The sequence below is a fragment of the Ruditapes philippinarum genome, unplaced genomic scaffold, assembly GCF_026571515.1.
Source record: "Ruditapes philippinarum isolate M1 unplaced genomic scaffold, ASM2657151v2 ctg658_1_1_1_1, whole genome shotgun sequence".
NCBI lineage: Eukaryota > Metazoa > Mollusca > Bivalvia > Venerida > Veneridae > Ruditapes > Ruditapes philippinarum.
In genome coordinates this window covers 302711-319397 of record NW_026865455.1, presented here as the reverse complement: position 1 = coordinate 319397, position 16687 = coordinate 302711, and the positions used below count along the sequence as shown (strand labels likewise).

At 31.3% G+C, this 16687-nt stretch overlaps 1 protein-coding gene and 1 long non-coding RNA gene across 2 annotated transcripts in view; one reads left to right on the top strand and one right to left on the bottom strand.

Moving 5' to 3' along the window:
• LOC132729099 (uncharacterized) overlaps positions 1 to 16687 on the bottom strand; it is a 290758-nt gene that overhangs the window by 28390 nt on the left and 245681 nt on the right. The gene's annotated exons all lie outside the window — the stretch shown is intronic.
• LOC132729101 (transcription factor EC-like) lies at positions 2494 to 5942 on the top strand. The gene is made up of 5 exons (XM_060714842.1): positions 2494 to 2716; positions 3392 to 3557; positions 3827 to 3902; positions 5025 to 5172; positions 5511 to 5942. Exons 1-5 carry the CDS (start codon positions 2513 to 2515, stop codon positions 5814 to 5816), a joined length of 900 nt encoding a protein of 299 aa, XP_060570825.1. The 5' UTR covers positions 2494 to 2512; the 3' UTR covers positions 5817 to 5942.

Here is a 16687-nt window from a genome sequence, read left to right as displayed (position 1 = left end):
TCACTTGTTTAAAGGTCAATGTCTATATATATATATATCACAAATTGATTGATTGATTGTAACTAGTTGGTCATTATTAACACTTCTATGTACCCATTTTTGGCGCAAGTTTCTATAACAAAATTACCAAAAGTATGAGTCAAGGGCTAGAAAGGGCGCATATGTGTCGTCTGACATTTCTTGTTGTATTTGGCGTAAATAAAATAACATAGCATGTATTAATTGAAACTGATAGATCAAGTGTGGGCACAAGTATATTAGAGTGACTCCGTTTTGCATACCATTGGAGTCATTGTCCTATTAGATTTTGTCATACTAAATTTTAGTTTAGGGTATAATATAAAGTATTTGACTTATCAATTTGGAATATTTTAGCGGTATTTATCTCATTTATGAGAACACACTGTTTTGAAATCATAACTCTCTTTTATATTGTTTTGGATTTTTTACCAATTTTTCATATTTACCTTTTTATAATCTAATGGAAGAAGTTTAAGAGATATTAACTTGGAACTTCATACATTGATGGATCTCATAAAGAATATTACTGACTCTTTAAAATAATGTATTTGATGTTCAGTAAATAGCGAAAACAGATGTTTGTTTTTTCTACATATATCTTTATCAACTACGAATATAATTAAGATATCAACTCTTTCGACATATTTTTTAAGTAAATTTATGCAGAAAACACCAGCTGCGAGTATGGTCGAAAACAAGACACTATTAAGTTAATTGCACAATTTAAAAGCAGACATTTTACGTACGAAAAGCTAAATATATATTCACTATGTACTGATATTACACATATTCTATCCACGAATTACGTATATGAACAACGTTCAGTAAGTAAGTCTAGAATTTATAAAGTTTTGCTTAAATTTCTGAATATGCTGAAACAGAATTTTAAATTGATATTTTGGATTTATATATTTACACTAAAACTGATAGAGAAATATTGAATCCTATCTTGAATCATTTTTAAACATTAGAACTAAATGATATAGTTTTTGTATGTACCAGTTTGGTTATACCGCCTCCGTGGCCGAAGGGTTAGAGTCGATGACTTCTAATCTAGTTACCTTTCTGGCGTGGGTTCGATCCCCGGGAGATGCTTTGTTAGTTTAGCCCGGGCGAAGGTTGTCTAGTACTGGTGTAACTCTCCAGGAACGATGGATAGGAAACTATCCGCCTATATGACTGAAATACTGTTGGGAAAAGGCGTAAAAACAAACAAACAAACCAATTTGGTTACATTATCTTTTTGCTGAATTACCCGTTTCTTACCAAACTAGGAAATCATGCCTCCTAATCGTGACGACTTGAGAGTGATTACTGAACTACAGTTTTAATTGTTGAATTAGAAAAAATACATCTTTTAAATGTGCTATTTATGGGTTTGATATATAAATAATTTCCATTTTAATTGCCTGTATGTTTATTATTTGCACAGTACCATTGTAAACAATTTGTTGCGAAAAAGATGCCCTGTATTCTGTTTTAATTTTGCCGTCGTAAATGAATTATTTATAATTTCTCTGTTACATGTTTTGACTTATAAAGTATTTATGCATTTATCCATTTCAAACGACAACAGATGTTTGTTGCTTTCTCATGAACTTTATTGATTTTTTTTAATATTAGTTCGTTGGAAAGGAATGAAATGTCTTTCTAAAATATTATAAGTTTTCGTTGTTAAATGACCAGGACACAAAAGAAAAAAGTTAATTATGTGAATTACTTTAGAAATCTTGAAGTTGAAATAATACATTGTGAATTGTTTTTACCGGTAAATAAAACAAATAACAGTAATGTATTTAAACATTGTAGCAATATTCCAACTGCGAAACAAGAAAATTAGCGAAAGACAGGCGAGAATGTCTGGCAGACTGGCACAATACTTATAATATCTTAAATGAAATGAATGTATTGTCAATTAAAATATTTATATTATAAAAATAGATATATCATTAAAAAGATATCATTATGTATTAATTTTCATCAGCAAGTAAATTCGTCCTTAAATTACATTGATATAACGATAGTTTCTGGCTTTTTACAAATACACGATTCAATCGTTTATTGAAATATTTAGCCTTGTTGCAGACAGTTTTAATAGACTAAAGTGTATTATTGTTTTCTCTCTGTCATTTCAAAATTCGAAATCTTATTTTAAAACCTGATTTTAGTTTGTATTATCAGCATAATCGTAAGGAAATCTGTCCAATTAATATATTTTATTTGACAAATGGACTTAAGAAAGTATCTTTTCATTGCATTTCTTGGTTTAAAAAAATGTGAAAATAATCATTACGACTTTGTTAGCATGGAAATTTCATAAATCAACCGCACGTAAAGTTTAAAGACGTTTACAGGATAGTTTTTACTTTAAAATTTGTGATTAGATGTGCAAATCATTACGTGTTGACAAGCAGCATTATTTAAGCAAGCTGCTGCAACTTGTCTGTCTTATTGACTTGGAAATGTCCAGTTTTGTAATTGGCTCTCAAATATGGAAAGAAAATTTGGAGGGAATTTACAAGGAGATGTTTTTGCTGGCACTGAAGACGAAAGGTTTTTGTACCAACATAAAGAGTTTTATAACTTTTATCACACCGATGAATTTCGAAGAAATTGTCCTATCTTTGGAGAATTTGAGAATTTTTTGCAATCGCAGATTCAAGTATTTCGCAATGAGATATTAAATACTTTAAAGGTAAAGTAAATATATTGAAACATTTGCAAATGTTGTTATGTGATATTTTCAAGGTTTCGATTTCTTACTTCCCGATCATCGATTAATTTATCATTTAACTCTATAAAGTAAACATTAATATATTACAAACATGCAAATTTTATTACTTTTTTGGGGGGACAAGAAATCACTGAGTTAATAAATAAAGAAACTAATCAATTAAAACAATTACTAATTGTAAATTGAAAAAAAAAATAAATGAAATAATGATAATAAAATATAAATGCATAACTTTATAAAAGTTCACAGACAGTTTGTTGTCTGTTTGATTATAAATCATACTCTTGTAAAATATAACATTAACAAGTATTCAATTTTGAAATAAATAATTACCGATTTATATATACTGAAAGCAGCATGCCTCAGATGAGTAAATTAACTCAAACAAAATCCGACCTAAAATATATTAAAAGATAAACAAATATCTAAAATTTTAAAATATGTAATGCAGGACAATACTTGTAGAATAAAGAAGAGTTATAAAGCAAAATATTTCCTCGAGGGAAATTTATTTTACCATCTAGAAGAAGATAACTGATACCTTGGAATTTGTATTTTGGACAGTTATATTAAGAAATTACACTTAAGCATCATACATTTACAAGTATTAAAAAGTAATTTAAATTTATTTTTCAGGTAACAACAGATCAAAGCGAGATGTTTCTTCAAACAGAGGAAGCTGATGCTGCAAGTAAGCTTACTAAAAGAAAGGATCATTACATTCCACCGAGGTCATTTATGATTGCAAGAGATGCATTTCGATGGGATCGGGAAAGACAACGAAAGGAAACACATAATAAAAGTAAAAAGCAGTTCTCTACTTTCATATTTTTATTTTATAATCTTTCTATGTCATGATATGATGGAAATGCCAGGATTTTGTCTTACCTGACTATGTTTCATGAAGCTAAAAGTAATCAAACGTGATAATGTTTGATTTAAATTGTTAAAACAAGCAATCAATTTATAAAATATTTGCTTTTGGTCTTATATAATTATAAAAAATCTTAAAGAATATTGTATTGATGAGAACACATATTATCTAGTTAGCTTCTTAATTATTTAATTTAGTTGAGAAGAAAAGGAGGACGTACATTAATGCCAAAATCACGGAGCTTGGAAATATGCTACCGGACTCTATTGATCGGTAGGTAAATGAATTGTTTTACCCCTTTTTTAGCTTGGTTATACGGTTTCAACAACGCAGTACGCAGTAAATTTCATATGACACATAATGATCTTAACTCTTGGAGGGAGATCTGGTGTCGGCCTGCTGAATTTTCGTACTGATTGTTCTATAGTAAATCATTCACATTTGAGGCTTAATTCTCGATTCCACTGTTCTTGATGAATTATATACTGTCTTCAACTTTAATCATCAACACTATCTTAGTCAAATGAGGCCCAAAATATATTATGTTAGCCATCTACTTGTTTCAAAAATCTTCGTTCTGTTGTAACCCTGATTAAATCCACCATTTTAAAAACTCCTGACTGCTGGTGGATAGTACATCTCTAGTCCTTCTGCCAACAAATGAGTTCCTGGAGAACACAAAAAAAAAACTTTTAACGTCATCCTTTAACACACAAAAACTACACAACGCAATAAATACACTTTAGTTATGACCAATCAAACTACTGAGAGTGCACCTAGACTCTCTTTTCTTTCATGGATTTCACTTTCTTTCCTGTTTTTCATCCAAGATAATCCATATTTTAACCTTTTCAATAAACAAAAGCGACAAATATTCTGACAATGTTTGATGAAGAATACAAATTATAAAACATCACTATCTTTAGAATGTTAACAAGTTCATTCCTTTAATTGACCATGTTGCTTACGTTTTGACACAATATGAGTTTAAAAACTAGATTAAAGTATCATAGTATGATTTTTTTAAACAAAGTTTGATGATGGTCAAACCAAAGTTGATATCCAAAGACTGTAAACAAATAATCGTGCGTCAAACCCGGAGCACAATGTCCAATCCATGGAAAACAACGCAATCCTGTATAAGTCAAGTTTTTGTATGGATTTTAATTAACTGTGTAAAAATTAATAAATGTTTGAAGTAATTTAAGCAATTAAATGTGAAAAGCAAATAAGGGTCGCCATAGCGCTCTGTTTTAAAGAATTTGGAACGATTCTCAAGAGAATATATATAATATAAATTTGAACTGTGGTGTTTGATGTTATTTCCTTTAGTGTAGAGTAAACATAAGCTGTTTTCTTGCGATCTTGTTTCTTTTATTTTCCATTTCCATACAGGACATCATGTAACAAGAAGGGGACTATTTTGAGGGAAGTTGTGGAATACATGAAAAAGTTACAAAGGGATCAAGAACTATTGAAACATTTGGAGAGCAAGATCCAATATCTCGATATCGAGACCCGAAGAATGGCCGAACGATTAGAGGTTAACATTTAAATATTTGTCTCTCATCAATATCGAATTAAAGAACAATTTATTTCTTAACTTTAAACTTACTATTGAATAGATTTTATTTTGCTAAATACTAACAACAAAAAGGTTATCTTTGTTACTTTTTACGAAAACGTAAAACGAAAACTCGAATAAACTTGAATATAAAAATAAACCGAACTGATAAACTGGCATAATGAATAAATCATTTTGTTAACAATTTAAAAAAAAAAATAAAGTTCCCTTCCTGTATAAACTTTCAGTCATCATGCTTTTTAGATTTAAACGGTCTGTTAAGTTATCATTCTAAAAGCAGATGGTATACATTTCAGTTTTTAGAAGTGCAACCAGCTAACAATCTCGCAAAAAATTTTGACGGAAATGAAGACAAACCATCGCAAGCAAAAGCTTTATCGGGTAGTTTTCAGATAAACTCCCAGAATCAAAGTCAAATGCTTTGCAACCAAACAGCAAATTCCATATGCAGTGGATTAACATCAAATTCAACCACTTTGTGTACACAAGCGGATAAGTTGAATTCCGAATGGAATGGCCTATCGGCATTAATAAGAGATGAAGATACGATTTATTATGAATCGACGCCTACATTTGCCGACACACTAAGTAACTATTTCTGAAAATAAAAGACATCAGAAGATGTTGCACCGCCTTTGAAACATAGATAGTTGATATAAGATGTTAGGTATTTTCATACAGATGTTAGGTATTTATTAAACCTTCTGATAATAAGTTATATTTTTTCATGTTTTCATATTGAATATTTTTGCAAAAATGCCCAAATAAATTACTTTATTACTATCATGATAAACTATTGCTTTTGATTATTGTTTCATTAGCCGTTTCACGATTTTATTAAAAGTTTGTATTTTCATTACGAAAATAATTTGTGACCACCATATACAGAAACGAGTAAAACAGAATTCCTAAAGAAAGTCCAGTTGGGCAAAAAATTAAAATGAATGTGGTAAGTATAAGCTACCGTTCATGCCCCTATTTGACATTTAACGTGAACTGGTAAACTTTTGAATTTTGAAACATCCGCAGATCTGTTCATATGGCGGTTATCATGGAATCGTCAATGTGACATGTTTGTGCCATTCAATAAAACGGCATATATAGCTTGCGCTTATGTCCAATAATTCCACCTTTAATATAATAAATTGCAAGCAATTAAACGGCAATATTCAGTATAATTGCAATTAGGGAACACAATAGTTAAAAAGGTTTTCAATGTAATAAAATAGTAATGTGTATTGACACGAAATCCCATGAGATCGTCAAAACGGCAAAATCGAAAATGTTTCAGGCTCAATTTAAATGAGCTCGTTCGTGCATTGTAGTGGTAAATGCAAATATCCGTTTCCGCCACTGGCCTAACTACATTTTGACGAGCTTTAGATGATGACAATATTAAAACTCATTTGATAAAAACTATAATGCCTAAAAACAGAAGTTATTGTACATCTGGTTTTAGCATTAAAACAATTTAGAATCGGTAAAAAACTAAAACAAAGCCATTTCTTTCAACCGGTGACCGGCCAAATCAATGTGTATGGTTGAAATAGCACTTAAAATTTTAATTTGAAATGTTTTTAAAGTATGCAACATGTGTTCCAGCAATAAATAGCAAATTAGGATTGATATGTCATAGGAATTAGCAATACTTAGAGACGATGCGAACGTATTTATCATGTTCTTGTTCAGTAAATTGTCCCAAAGTCACAGCCCTTTAAGATGTATAAAGCTTTATATTTGCTGCAAAATTTTTTCTTTGAATTAAACAAAAATACTTCCAAAATGCTTGTATGAAATAAACATGGTAGATAATTGCCTTAAAAGGGAATGACGCATGCATAAAATCACTGCTAAACGAATGAAACTCTACTTAAAATAGCAAATAATATTTTGTTTCGGAACAATCTATTGAGTTTACGTACAATATTCATCTGTGTTAAATAACAGAGACATTCTATGTTACAACTTTTTCGGGAATCAACCATATGATAATGGAACCAATATAATTTGACTGTTTATCATTTTATAAAAATATTTCATAAGATATAGATTTATAACCCTTTAATGCTTATTTAGCTGTTACTTCTTCTTAATACTGTACCCTTTATCTATGTGTCTGTCCCATCAATTCATTTCGTTGTTGGTCTGTTGGGTTACTCTCCAGTAGTTTTGTGTGGCCTTAAAGTCGATTGGTCTACAATGGGCACAGCTTCCATAAGTATTTGAAAAATTGTTGAAAAATGAAATGCATCATGTGGATATTCTTATAAAATATTTATTGAAAAAAATGGTGATAAAGTTTTCCTTCATTAAGTATAAACATTCAAATATGTTGAATAATGACAATTTGTTCTAGAACAATTTAGCATGTGCTATTTGAATAATTATATGTAATACCGGATCATGTACATGTATATCATTTCAGACATTCCATTATAGACCATTAACTTCAATTAATCTGAGGCTGCGTTCTTCAGACTGCTGGACTTTGCTGTGTCATATTATACTACAAAGAGCTGATATGCAAACAAAAAGCAGAAAAATAAATGTTAGGATTGTAATTGATTAATATATTTCACTAAAGTTTATTCTAGAATGTATCAGAAAAAAGAAACTTGAGTTCATCAAAATTTTTATCTTAACGAGGACCAATACCCAAAACTGTAACTGTCTAGATTCCTTTCTGAATAATCTCCCTTTCATAAATCTATGCTTACATACTTTTGTCTTGAAACATAAATGAAAATAGATTAAAAAGATTTTATTTAGAAAAAGATTTAGTGGTGGGAGTTTTGTTGTCGCATAAAGTACAGCTATTCATTACAAACATTTTAACGAGAATCCATACATTATTTTTCTACAACGAAAGAAACATTAACACCAATGCTTTTCGTGATGAGTCGATTTTGATTTTAAACCACATTGTGCGGAAAAAAAAATTCAATTCCGTACGTTGTTTAGCTAGTTGACGTCATATCAAAATTCATATGACGTGTAAGCATGTGCATATATTGTACATGTTTACTTAACCGCTATCTGTAAACTAGGGGTGAAACGTGTAGCGTGTTCTAATAGACTGTGTCATATATGTAACATTGGGTCACTACATATGGCTGAGCTCGTTGTCAAATCTTTCAATGACTGAATAGTGAGAATATACGATGTTCCAAGAAAATGTATGTCAATTAAAATGATACAATTTTTTTAATATGTAGCCCTAGTACTTTTACCGATATGCTTGCAGAAAAATATTTCACAATTTAACCGCATATTTTCAACAAAATCTTGTCGCATAGAAAATATTTGCAAGCATTACAAGAAATGTAAAAGAGATACAGTGGAAAATTTTGTACCATTGGAAAAACAAATATTTGTCTGGAATATGGCCTATATTTTTAACTCAAACATTGAAAGATATAATGAAAAATAAGCAAAACATTTTAAATACAGGATTCGGTAATTATTGCTTTATTGATACTTCCGATTAGTGCAAGCCACCGAATGTAAGTGCCAACAAAGGTGTTAATACTGTGTTATCATAAATGTTTTGTAAGCGGAAAATCGAAGAATGCTTTAGCATGTAAATTTGATCAAAGATTTCAGAAAACAAGAAGTTGATGAATTTCTTTTGAATTGTTGTTATAAACATTCATCAACTTTGCGTTCCCTAGAAAATGTAAATGAAATCTGCATGGTATAGCATTATTTTTATTAAGGCAAGCTTGATTCTTTAAAATGAAGAATGCGAGAGGTATTTTTGCAGCTGTGGAAGATTTGTTTAGAAGGCACACTGAATGTTTATGAATTACAATTATTTAACAAAATAGAATTTAATATATATTTTAAATACTGTATAGTATCATAAACGGAATTTTTTTTTACACTTCATTTTTTAATGTCTTGAAAGATTATATGCCTGAGAAATGGGCACTTTATTGGAGCATCAGGTTTTTTTATCTACAAAGGAAAAGATCTATGTTAAATATGTTATCGAACTAAATTTGAATAAAATATTTATGATAAAAATTCAATATGGTATCAAAACAAAAGTTTCTTGTCAATTCAATAATCAAATTTTCGATTTATGTTTTAGAAATTACATACAAATATTTCCTCTACATCAGGGGTTTCCCAAAACCGGCATTAAGTATGTTAATCAAACAATTTTATGTCCCAGATTAACATAAAAACGTAAAGTCTCTACAGCTACATGCTTCCAACGACAATATTTCAACAAAATCAAACTTGAGAAAAATGTGTGCCATTTGCGCCATCAGAAAACTCCTTCATTTAGTCATACCGGTTCAAAAGTTTTAGAATCAGTAAAATATCGGTACACTGTTCATTCGGTCATACAACATGTATAATAGTGCATTGTTATATTATAGCTATTATGTACACTGTTTCATGACATGAACTAGTAAAACGGGATTCAGAAAACAAAAATCGACTTAAACAGGATTAAAAACGGAACGGAATGAACCATTGCTCGGTTATTAACGTAAAAATATTGAACTGAAATGCATTATAAAGTACATATAAATACTCCTGTCTTCCATATTTCATACCATAATGGATATTTTGACTCATCCATTTTTATACATTTCACATTTACACACATACAATTGTATTGTAATTTGTAGCAACGACGGATGCACCCAAAAGGAGTACATGAGTGAAGGTTTTTGAATGTTTGGTTTGTTTTTACAAACATCGACACATTAACATGAATTGATCCATGACTGAAAGTCTGTCATAGAACACATAATATGTTTATAGTGATTCGTATTATATCTGGCAACAAACAGCAAAAAATATATATGGAAGTTGTTGATAGGTGTGAAGTTTTACTGGAGGTAGTAAACCTGTGTAGAACCAAGAACATTTTGTAAGCTAGCTGGATAGGTTCTTTACTTCTTTCGTCATTCCGTTCATCAAAAGCAACATAAAAAATGCGATAATAAAATCTTTTACTCAAGATGTTAACATATAAATGTACAAACATTTATAGAAAACTAAAATACATCTTGCATTAAAATCATCTGCATAGTAAAAACAACTAATTACTCACACTAATAACAATAAGAATATAAGGAAACTATACAACCACAAACAAGTATAAAATCATACATGGACATATATCTATTCTTCATTCATCTAATGAGATTATTACTTATAAATAAATTGTGTAGGGGAAGCAATGATTGCGGTTCAGTGAATAAAAATAAAACATATACTTTCTTATCAATTATATCGTAACTTATAAAGCATTGTATAATTAACAACATTTTTGTTATAAGGTTTTGATATTGTATGTGTTTTATTTACCCTAACACTACTCATTAATATACACAGACACAAGGGTCAGTACAATCAAATCTTCTGTCATTACATTTGTAATTGAATAATTTTTCATCTTTTTACTTTCTAACACAAAGAAAGCCATTTAACTGATAAATGGAAGCTATAACATGATTGGATTTCATTAACAATGACATATGACAGTGTCATACTTAATGAAATGCATATTTTAATATAGAATCAGTAATGTTAAGACTGTGCTTGATTTAAACATTAAACTACTTTACTTGAATTCATGAAATCTTAACAAAAACAAGAGCCACTACCAATTGTCATTACTGTTTAGTTTCCTTTCTGAATAATCTCCCTTTCATAGATTAATGCTTAAATACTTTCGTCTTGAAATATTAATGTAGTTATTTAAATAATTTTGTTTACAAAATATTTATTATAATGTTACATGCTTTGTTTTTGCACAATGTACAGTTTAAGTACGCAAGAAATATAATCACGAATGCCGATAGAGCTGAGCGATTAATTACGAGGCATTTAAACCATACATCATCTTACTACATTGCAAGAAGCATTAACATCAATGCTAATCGTAAAGGGAAGAGACTCGATGTTGAATATTTAACCACGGAGAAGTTAAATTCCTTACGTTGTTTAGTTTATTGATGTCATATCTAGATTCATTTGGCGTGTAAGCATTCTTTTTTACATCGTGCGTATATCGTACAAGTGTTCTAGATTTCCCGAGCTGTAAAATAGAGTCAATTTGTGTAGCAAAATAACGTTGGCGTAGCCATAAATGGTGACCGAATGTTAAAAATGTCCCGTATTCACTCACTTTGTTGTAACACGCTATTTGTCGTTTATCTTTCAATGTCTGAGTAGTGAACATATACGATGTTCCAGAAAAATATTTGCAGATTCCAATGGTACTATGTTTTCATATGTAGCTCTTGTTCTTGACCGGTATGCTTGCAAAAATGTGACACAATGTTACCGCATATTTTCATCAAACTATTGTCGCATAGAACATTTTAGCAAGCATTACAAGAAAAGTAAAAGACCTACAGTGGAAATTTTTGTAACATTGAATCAACAAATATTTGCCTGGAACATGATTTATATTTATAATTCAAATATTGAAAAATATATCAAAGTAAACGATGCAGTCAACATCGCTTTATGGCTACTTCCTAGAAGTGCATGTCGCCGAATTAAATTTTCAATAAATGTGTAATATTGTGTTATCATTAATGTTTTGTTAGCCCTGCATAGAATATGGAAAATGAATAATGCGTTACCATGTTGATTTGATTAAGTTTCCAGGAAATGTGAAATTGATAAATTCCTGCACATAAATTCATCAACTTTACCTTCACCTGAAAATTTAAATAAATTCTACATTGTATAGCATTCTTCTTAATAAAAAAATAATGAATTGAATATCATTATAAAGAACACATAATTAATTTTTTCCTGTCTTCCACATTGATACCAAAATGAATATTTTGAGTTATCCTATCCTGTTCATTTTCAAAATTACAAACATACAAGGGTTTTGTTACATGTAGAAACGATGGCTGCCCCCCATCGTTGAAACCTTGTACAGGTTTTGTTTAATTGTTTTTACAAACATGTAAAATAAATTGATCCATAACTGAAGGACTGTAATAACATATACAAATATTTTTGATTCAAATTGATTAAAAATCAGCTCTTAAATAACGCTATACATTAGGATAAGACAGTCACCAAAGCTCGTAACCTTCTCTTGATCTTCATAAACAGCCAATCATCGGCGAACTCGCATAATTTTGAAAGCGATACTGAGTTGACAATTTTCACGATTTCGAGAACAACATTGGTTTTGTCCATATAGCTGCCTTGTAAACTAGCAAAGCAATCTTCCCCAGTATTAATTGAGTCTATTATTTCCAGTTAATTTGTTTGAAATAAAAGTATTTTTGTTCTCACAAAAATTAACAAAATTGTTTTACTTCAACAGACAATGATATTTTGATACTTCATGTAATATCATTCTGTAAAAAACGGTTTGTTTGCATGGCTAAAATACCTTTCTCGGGGAATCGGAATCACAGAGAAGGCGAAACATATACGGCGGTAAGAAGATCTACATGTAAGAAATAAGTAGATCTATACTTTAGCCAGATTGTATGTGGATAGTAATTTATCATATATGATAAAAAACCACAAAAGAAAACTATATGGAAGTTGTTGGTAAGTGTAAAGTTGTACTGGTGGCAGTAGACCTGTGTATAACCATCGATGTTCTGTCAGCTAGCTGGATAGAATAAAATTCCCTAAAGGGAATCTGAATTCTTTTCTTTCTTTCTTTTCGGTCAAAAGTAACATAAAATCAAATAATAATATCTTGAGTTCAAGATTATTACATATAAATGTACTGAAAGAAAACCAAAACTTCATCTCGTATTTATATTATCTGCAGAATAAGAACTAATTAGTCACAATTATAACAATAATTATATAAGAAAAATACTTTATATAAACATTTAACAACAGTACAAGTAATCACAAGCAAGTATATACTGTCGATTCAAACTTGATCGAGAATGGGACATCTTATATTAATAAGTACATAGGGGTGGCAGGAAAAAGCCATGAACGAAAACACATTACCAGGAAAACGGGTGATTGAATATTATCTGGCCTGATAGTGTAGTGATTGTATTGCTTTTTTTTGCATTCGGAAGTTTGTAAGTTCAAATCCCATAAGGGGGTAATACCTTTTGTATTTTACTATGTTTTTTTTTGTACTTTCTATTTAACTTAAATGTATATATTTGTTCCATGATTTTATTCACGAGGATGCTAAAGCGTATATGACACGTTACAATTCAGTTTAATTCAACAATTTAAACAATGCCTCCAACCTCTGTCGCACTCTCAATTTCGCTGGCGCTGGCGTGTTCGTCTCCAGTCTCAATAGGAAATTACCACGCGAGGTTTTCTTCAAGTGGCTTAATCAAAAGCCAATCCCTTATCTTCCAGCAAACACTGTCGCGGTAATAGACAATGCACCTCATATTATCACATTTTTGCAATGACATGTTTCTAATGGAATCAAGTACAAACATGTGATGACGTCCCTCTAACAGCACCATAACATCAACATCAACCAAACAGCTTAGGGCTCGCGAAAATAGTTGATTTTCGTTGTAAGCCATTATGTCACTTTTAGCACAAAAGCCCATGAATTGTATTAAACATGTCATAATCTCGTATTTGGTGAAATGATTGATTCTTATAACTTTTACTTATAATTAAGATAATATTATTCGTCTTTTCGAGACTGTAATGGTTTACGTAAATTGCCGGATGGAAGTTTGTTTATCGTGTTATTTATATGCATGACACACATTTGAGAAGTACCCATGCATTGAAAAAATATATTAAAAAAAATTGAAATGCTGGAATTTGAACTCGCACCAGTATATGTGGTAGACCAGTGTACTACCATTACACTACAATGTCTCCCTGCATATAGTATACTATCCATATTCACATGACTTACCTTTTCTGAAGTGCACTGATCCATGTTATGTTTACAACGGTTCCGAAAAAAATAATTTTCAACAGTACATGAACATCTATAATCATATTACTATTTATAAATAAAATGAATAAGGGTAGCAATGATAGTTATTCAGTGAATACTAATGGACGTTTACTCTCATATATATTATATCGTTACGGTAGCTAAAAATAAACAAGAGGGCCATGATGGCCCTAGATCGCTCACCTGACCAATCGAACTCATCCGAACAATAACCTAGACAAGCATTCTGACCAAGTGTCATGACAGGTGAGCCAAAAATGTGACCACTTGAGTGTTAACAAGGATTATCCATATTTGAGCAGTGTGACCTATTTTTTTACCCAGATGACCCATATTCAAATTTGACCTAGAAATCATCAAAACAAACTTTCAAACCAATTTCCAGGATACCTGAATCAAAACAGTAGCCAATAGAGTGTTTACAAGATTTTTCTATTTTTAGCTCCGGTGACCTAGTTTTTCATGCCAGGTGATCAATTTTCAAATTAATTTCAGCAATGACCTAGACAAGCATCCTGATCAAGTTTGATGATAATTGAGTCAAAAAATGTGACCACTAGAGTGTTTGCAAGGTTTTTCCATACTTGGGCGGTGTATTTTACTTTTTCATCCGAGTTGACCCAGGTTCGATCTTGACCTAAAAATCATAAAAAAACTTTCAGACCAATAAACAGGATGATTTGATCAAAACAGAAGCCACTAGAGTGTTAAAGAGATTTTTCTTTTTTTTAACTCCGGTGACCTTGTTTTTCATCCAAGATAACCCATCTTCAAATTCATCTGAACAATGACCTAAACAAGCAGCCTGAATAAGTTTGATGATAATTGTGTCAAAAATGTTACCACTAGAATGTTATAAAGGTTTTTCTATATTACTATATTTTTAGCTCCTTTGACCTAGTTTTTCATTCGAGATGACCCATGTTCTTAATAATCCATGCAATTACCTAAACAAGGATCCTGACTAAGTTTTATGATGATTGTGGCAAAAATGTGACCGCTAGAGTGTTAGCAAGGTTTTCCTATTTTTAGCTCCTGTGACCTAGTTTTTCATTCGAGATAAGCCATGTTCGAATTCATCCGAGCTATCAACTTGATAAGCATCCTGGTCAAGTTTGATGATGATAGAGGCAAAAATGTGACCGTTAGAGTGTTAACAATGTTTTTCTATTTTAGCTCCTGTGACCTAGGTTTTCATCCAAGATGACCCATGTTCGAACTCATCTGTGCTATCACCTAGACAAGCCTCCTGACCAAGTTTGATAATGATTAAGGCAATAATATGACCGCTAGAGTATTAACAAGGTTTTTATTTTTTAAGCTCCTGTGACCTAGTTTTTCATCCGAGATCACCCATGTTCGAACGCATCTGAGCTATTACAAGACAAGCATCCTGACTAAGTTTGATGATGATTGAGGCAAAAATGTGACCACTAGAGTGTTAACAAAGCATCCGAGATGACCCATGTTCAAACTCAATTGAGTTATTAACTAGATAAGCATCCTGGCCAAGTTTAATGATGATTGAGGCAGAATGTGACTGCTAGAATGTAAACAAGGTTTTTCTATTTTCATTTCTTTGACCTAGTTTATCATCCGAGATGACCCATTTCCAAACTCATATAAGCTATCACCTAGACGAGCATCCTGACCAAGTTTGATGATGATTGAGGTAAAGATGTGACCGCTAGAGTGTTAACGAGGTTTTTCTTTTTTTATGTCCTGATACCTAGTTTTTTATCCGAGATGACCCATGTTCAAACTCATTTGAGCTACAACTAGACAAGCATCCTGATTAAGTTTGATGATGATTGAGGCAAAAATGTGACCACTAGAGTGTTGACAAGGTTTTTTTTTAGCTCCTGTGACCTAGGTTTTCATTCGAGATGACCCATGTTCGAACTCATCTGTGTTATTAGCAAGACAAGCCTCCTGACCAAGTTTGTTAATGATTAAGGCAATTATAAGACCGCTAGAGTGTTAACAAGTTTTTTCAATTTAAAGCTCCTCAGACCTAGTCTTTCTTCCGAGATGACCCATGTTCGAACTCATCTTAGCTACAACTAGACAAGCATCTCGATTAAGTTTGATGATGATTGAGGCAAAAATGTGACCAATAGAGTGTTAACAAGGTTTTTCTTTTTTTTTAGCTCCTGTGACCTAGCTTTCATCCGAGATAACCAATGTTCAAACTCAATTGGGCTACTAACTAGATGAGCATCCTGGCCAAATTTGATGATGATTGAGGAAAAAATGTGACCGCTAGAGTGTTAACAAGGTTTTTCTATTTTTAGCTCCTGTGACCTAGTTTTCATCCAAGATGACCCATGTTCGAATTCATCTGTGTTATCACCTAGACAAGCATACTGACCAAGTTTGATGATGATTTATGCAATAATGTGATCGCTAGAGTGTTAACAAGGTTTTTCTATTTTTAGCTCCTGTGACGTATTTTTTCGTCTGAGATGACCCATGTTCAAATTCGTCCGAGCCATCAACTAGATAAGCATCCTGGCCAAGTTTGATGATGATTGAGGCAAAATGTGACCACTAGAGAGTTAC

Coding starts and splice junctions, on each gene's coding strand:
- LOC132729101 (XM_060714842.1), top strand. CDS start 2,513: ATGGAAAGAAAATTTGGAGGGAATTTACAAGGAGATGTTTTTGCTGGC. Junction 2,717..3,391: donor AGATATTAAATACTTTAAAG/GTAAAGTAAATA, acceptor TTTATTTTTCAG/GTAACAACAGATCAAAGCGA. Junction 3,903..5,024: donor CTACCGGACTCTATTGATCG/GTAGGTAAATGA, acceptor ATTTCCATACAG/GACATCATGTAACAAGAAGG.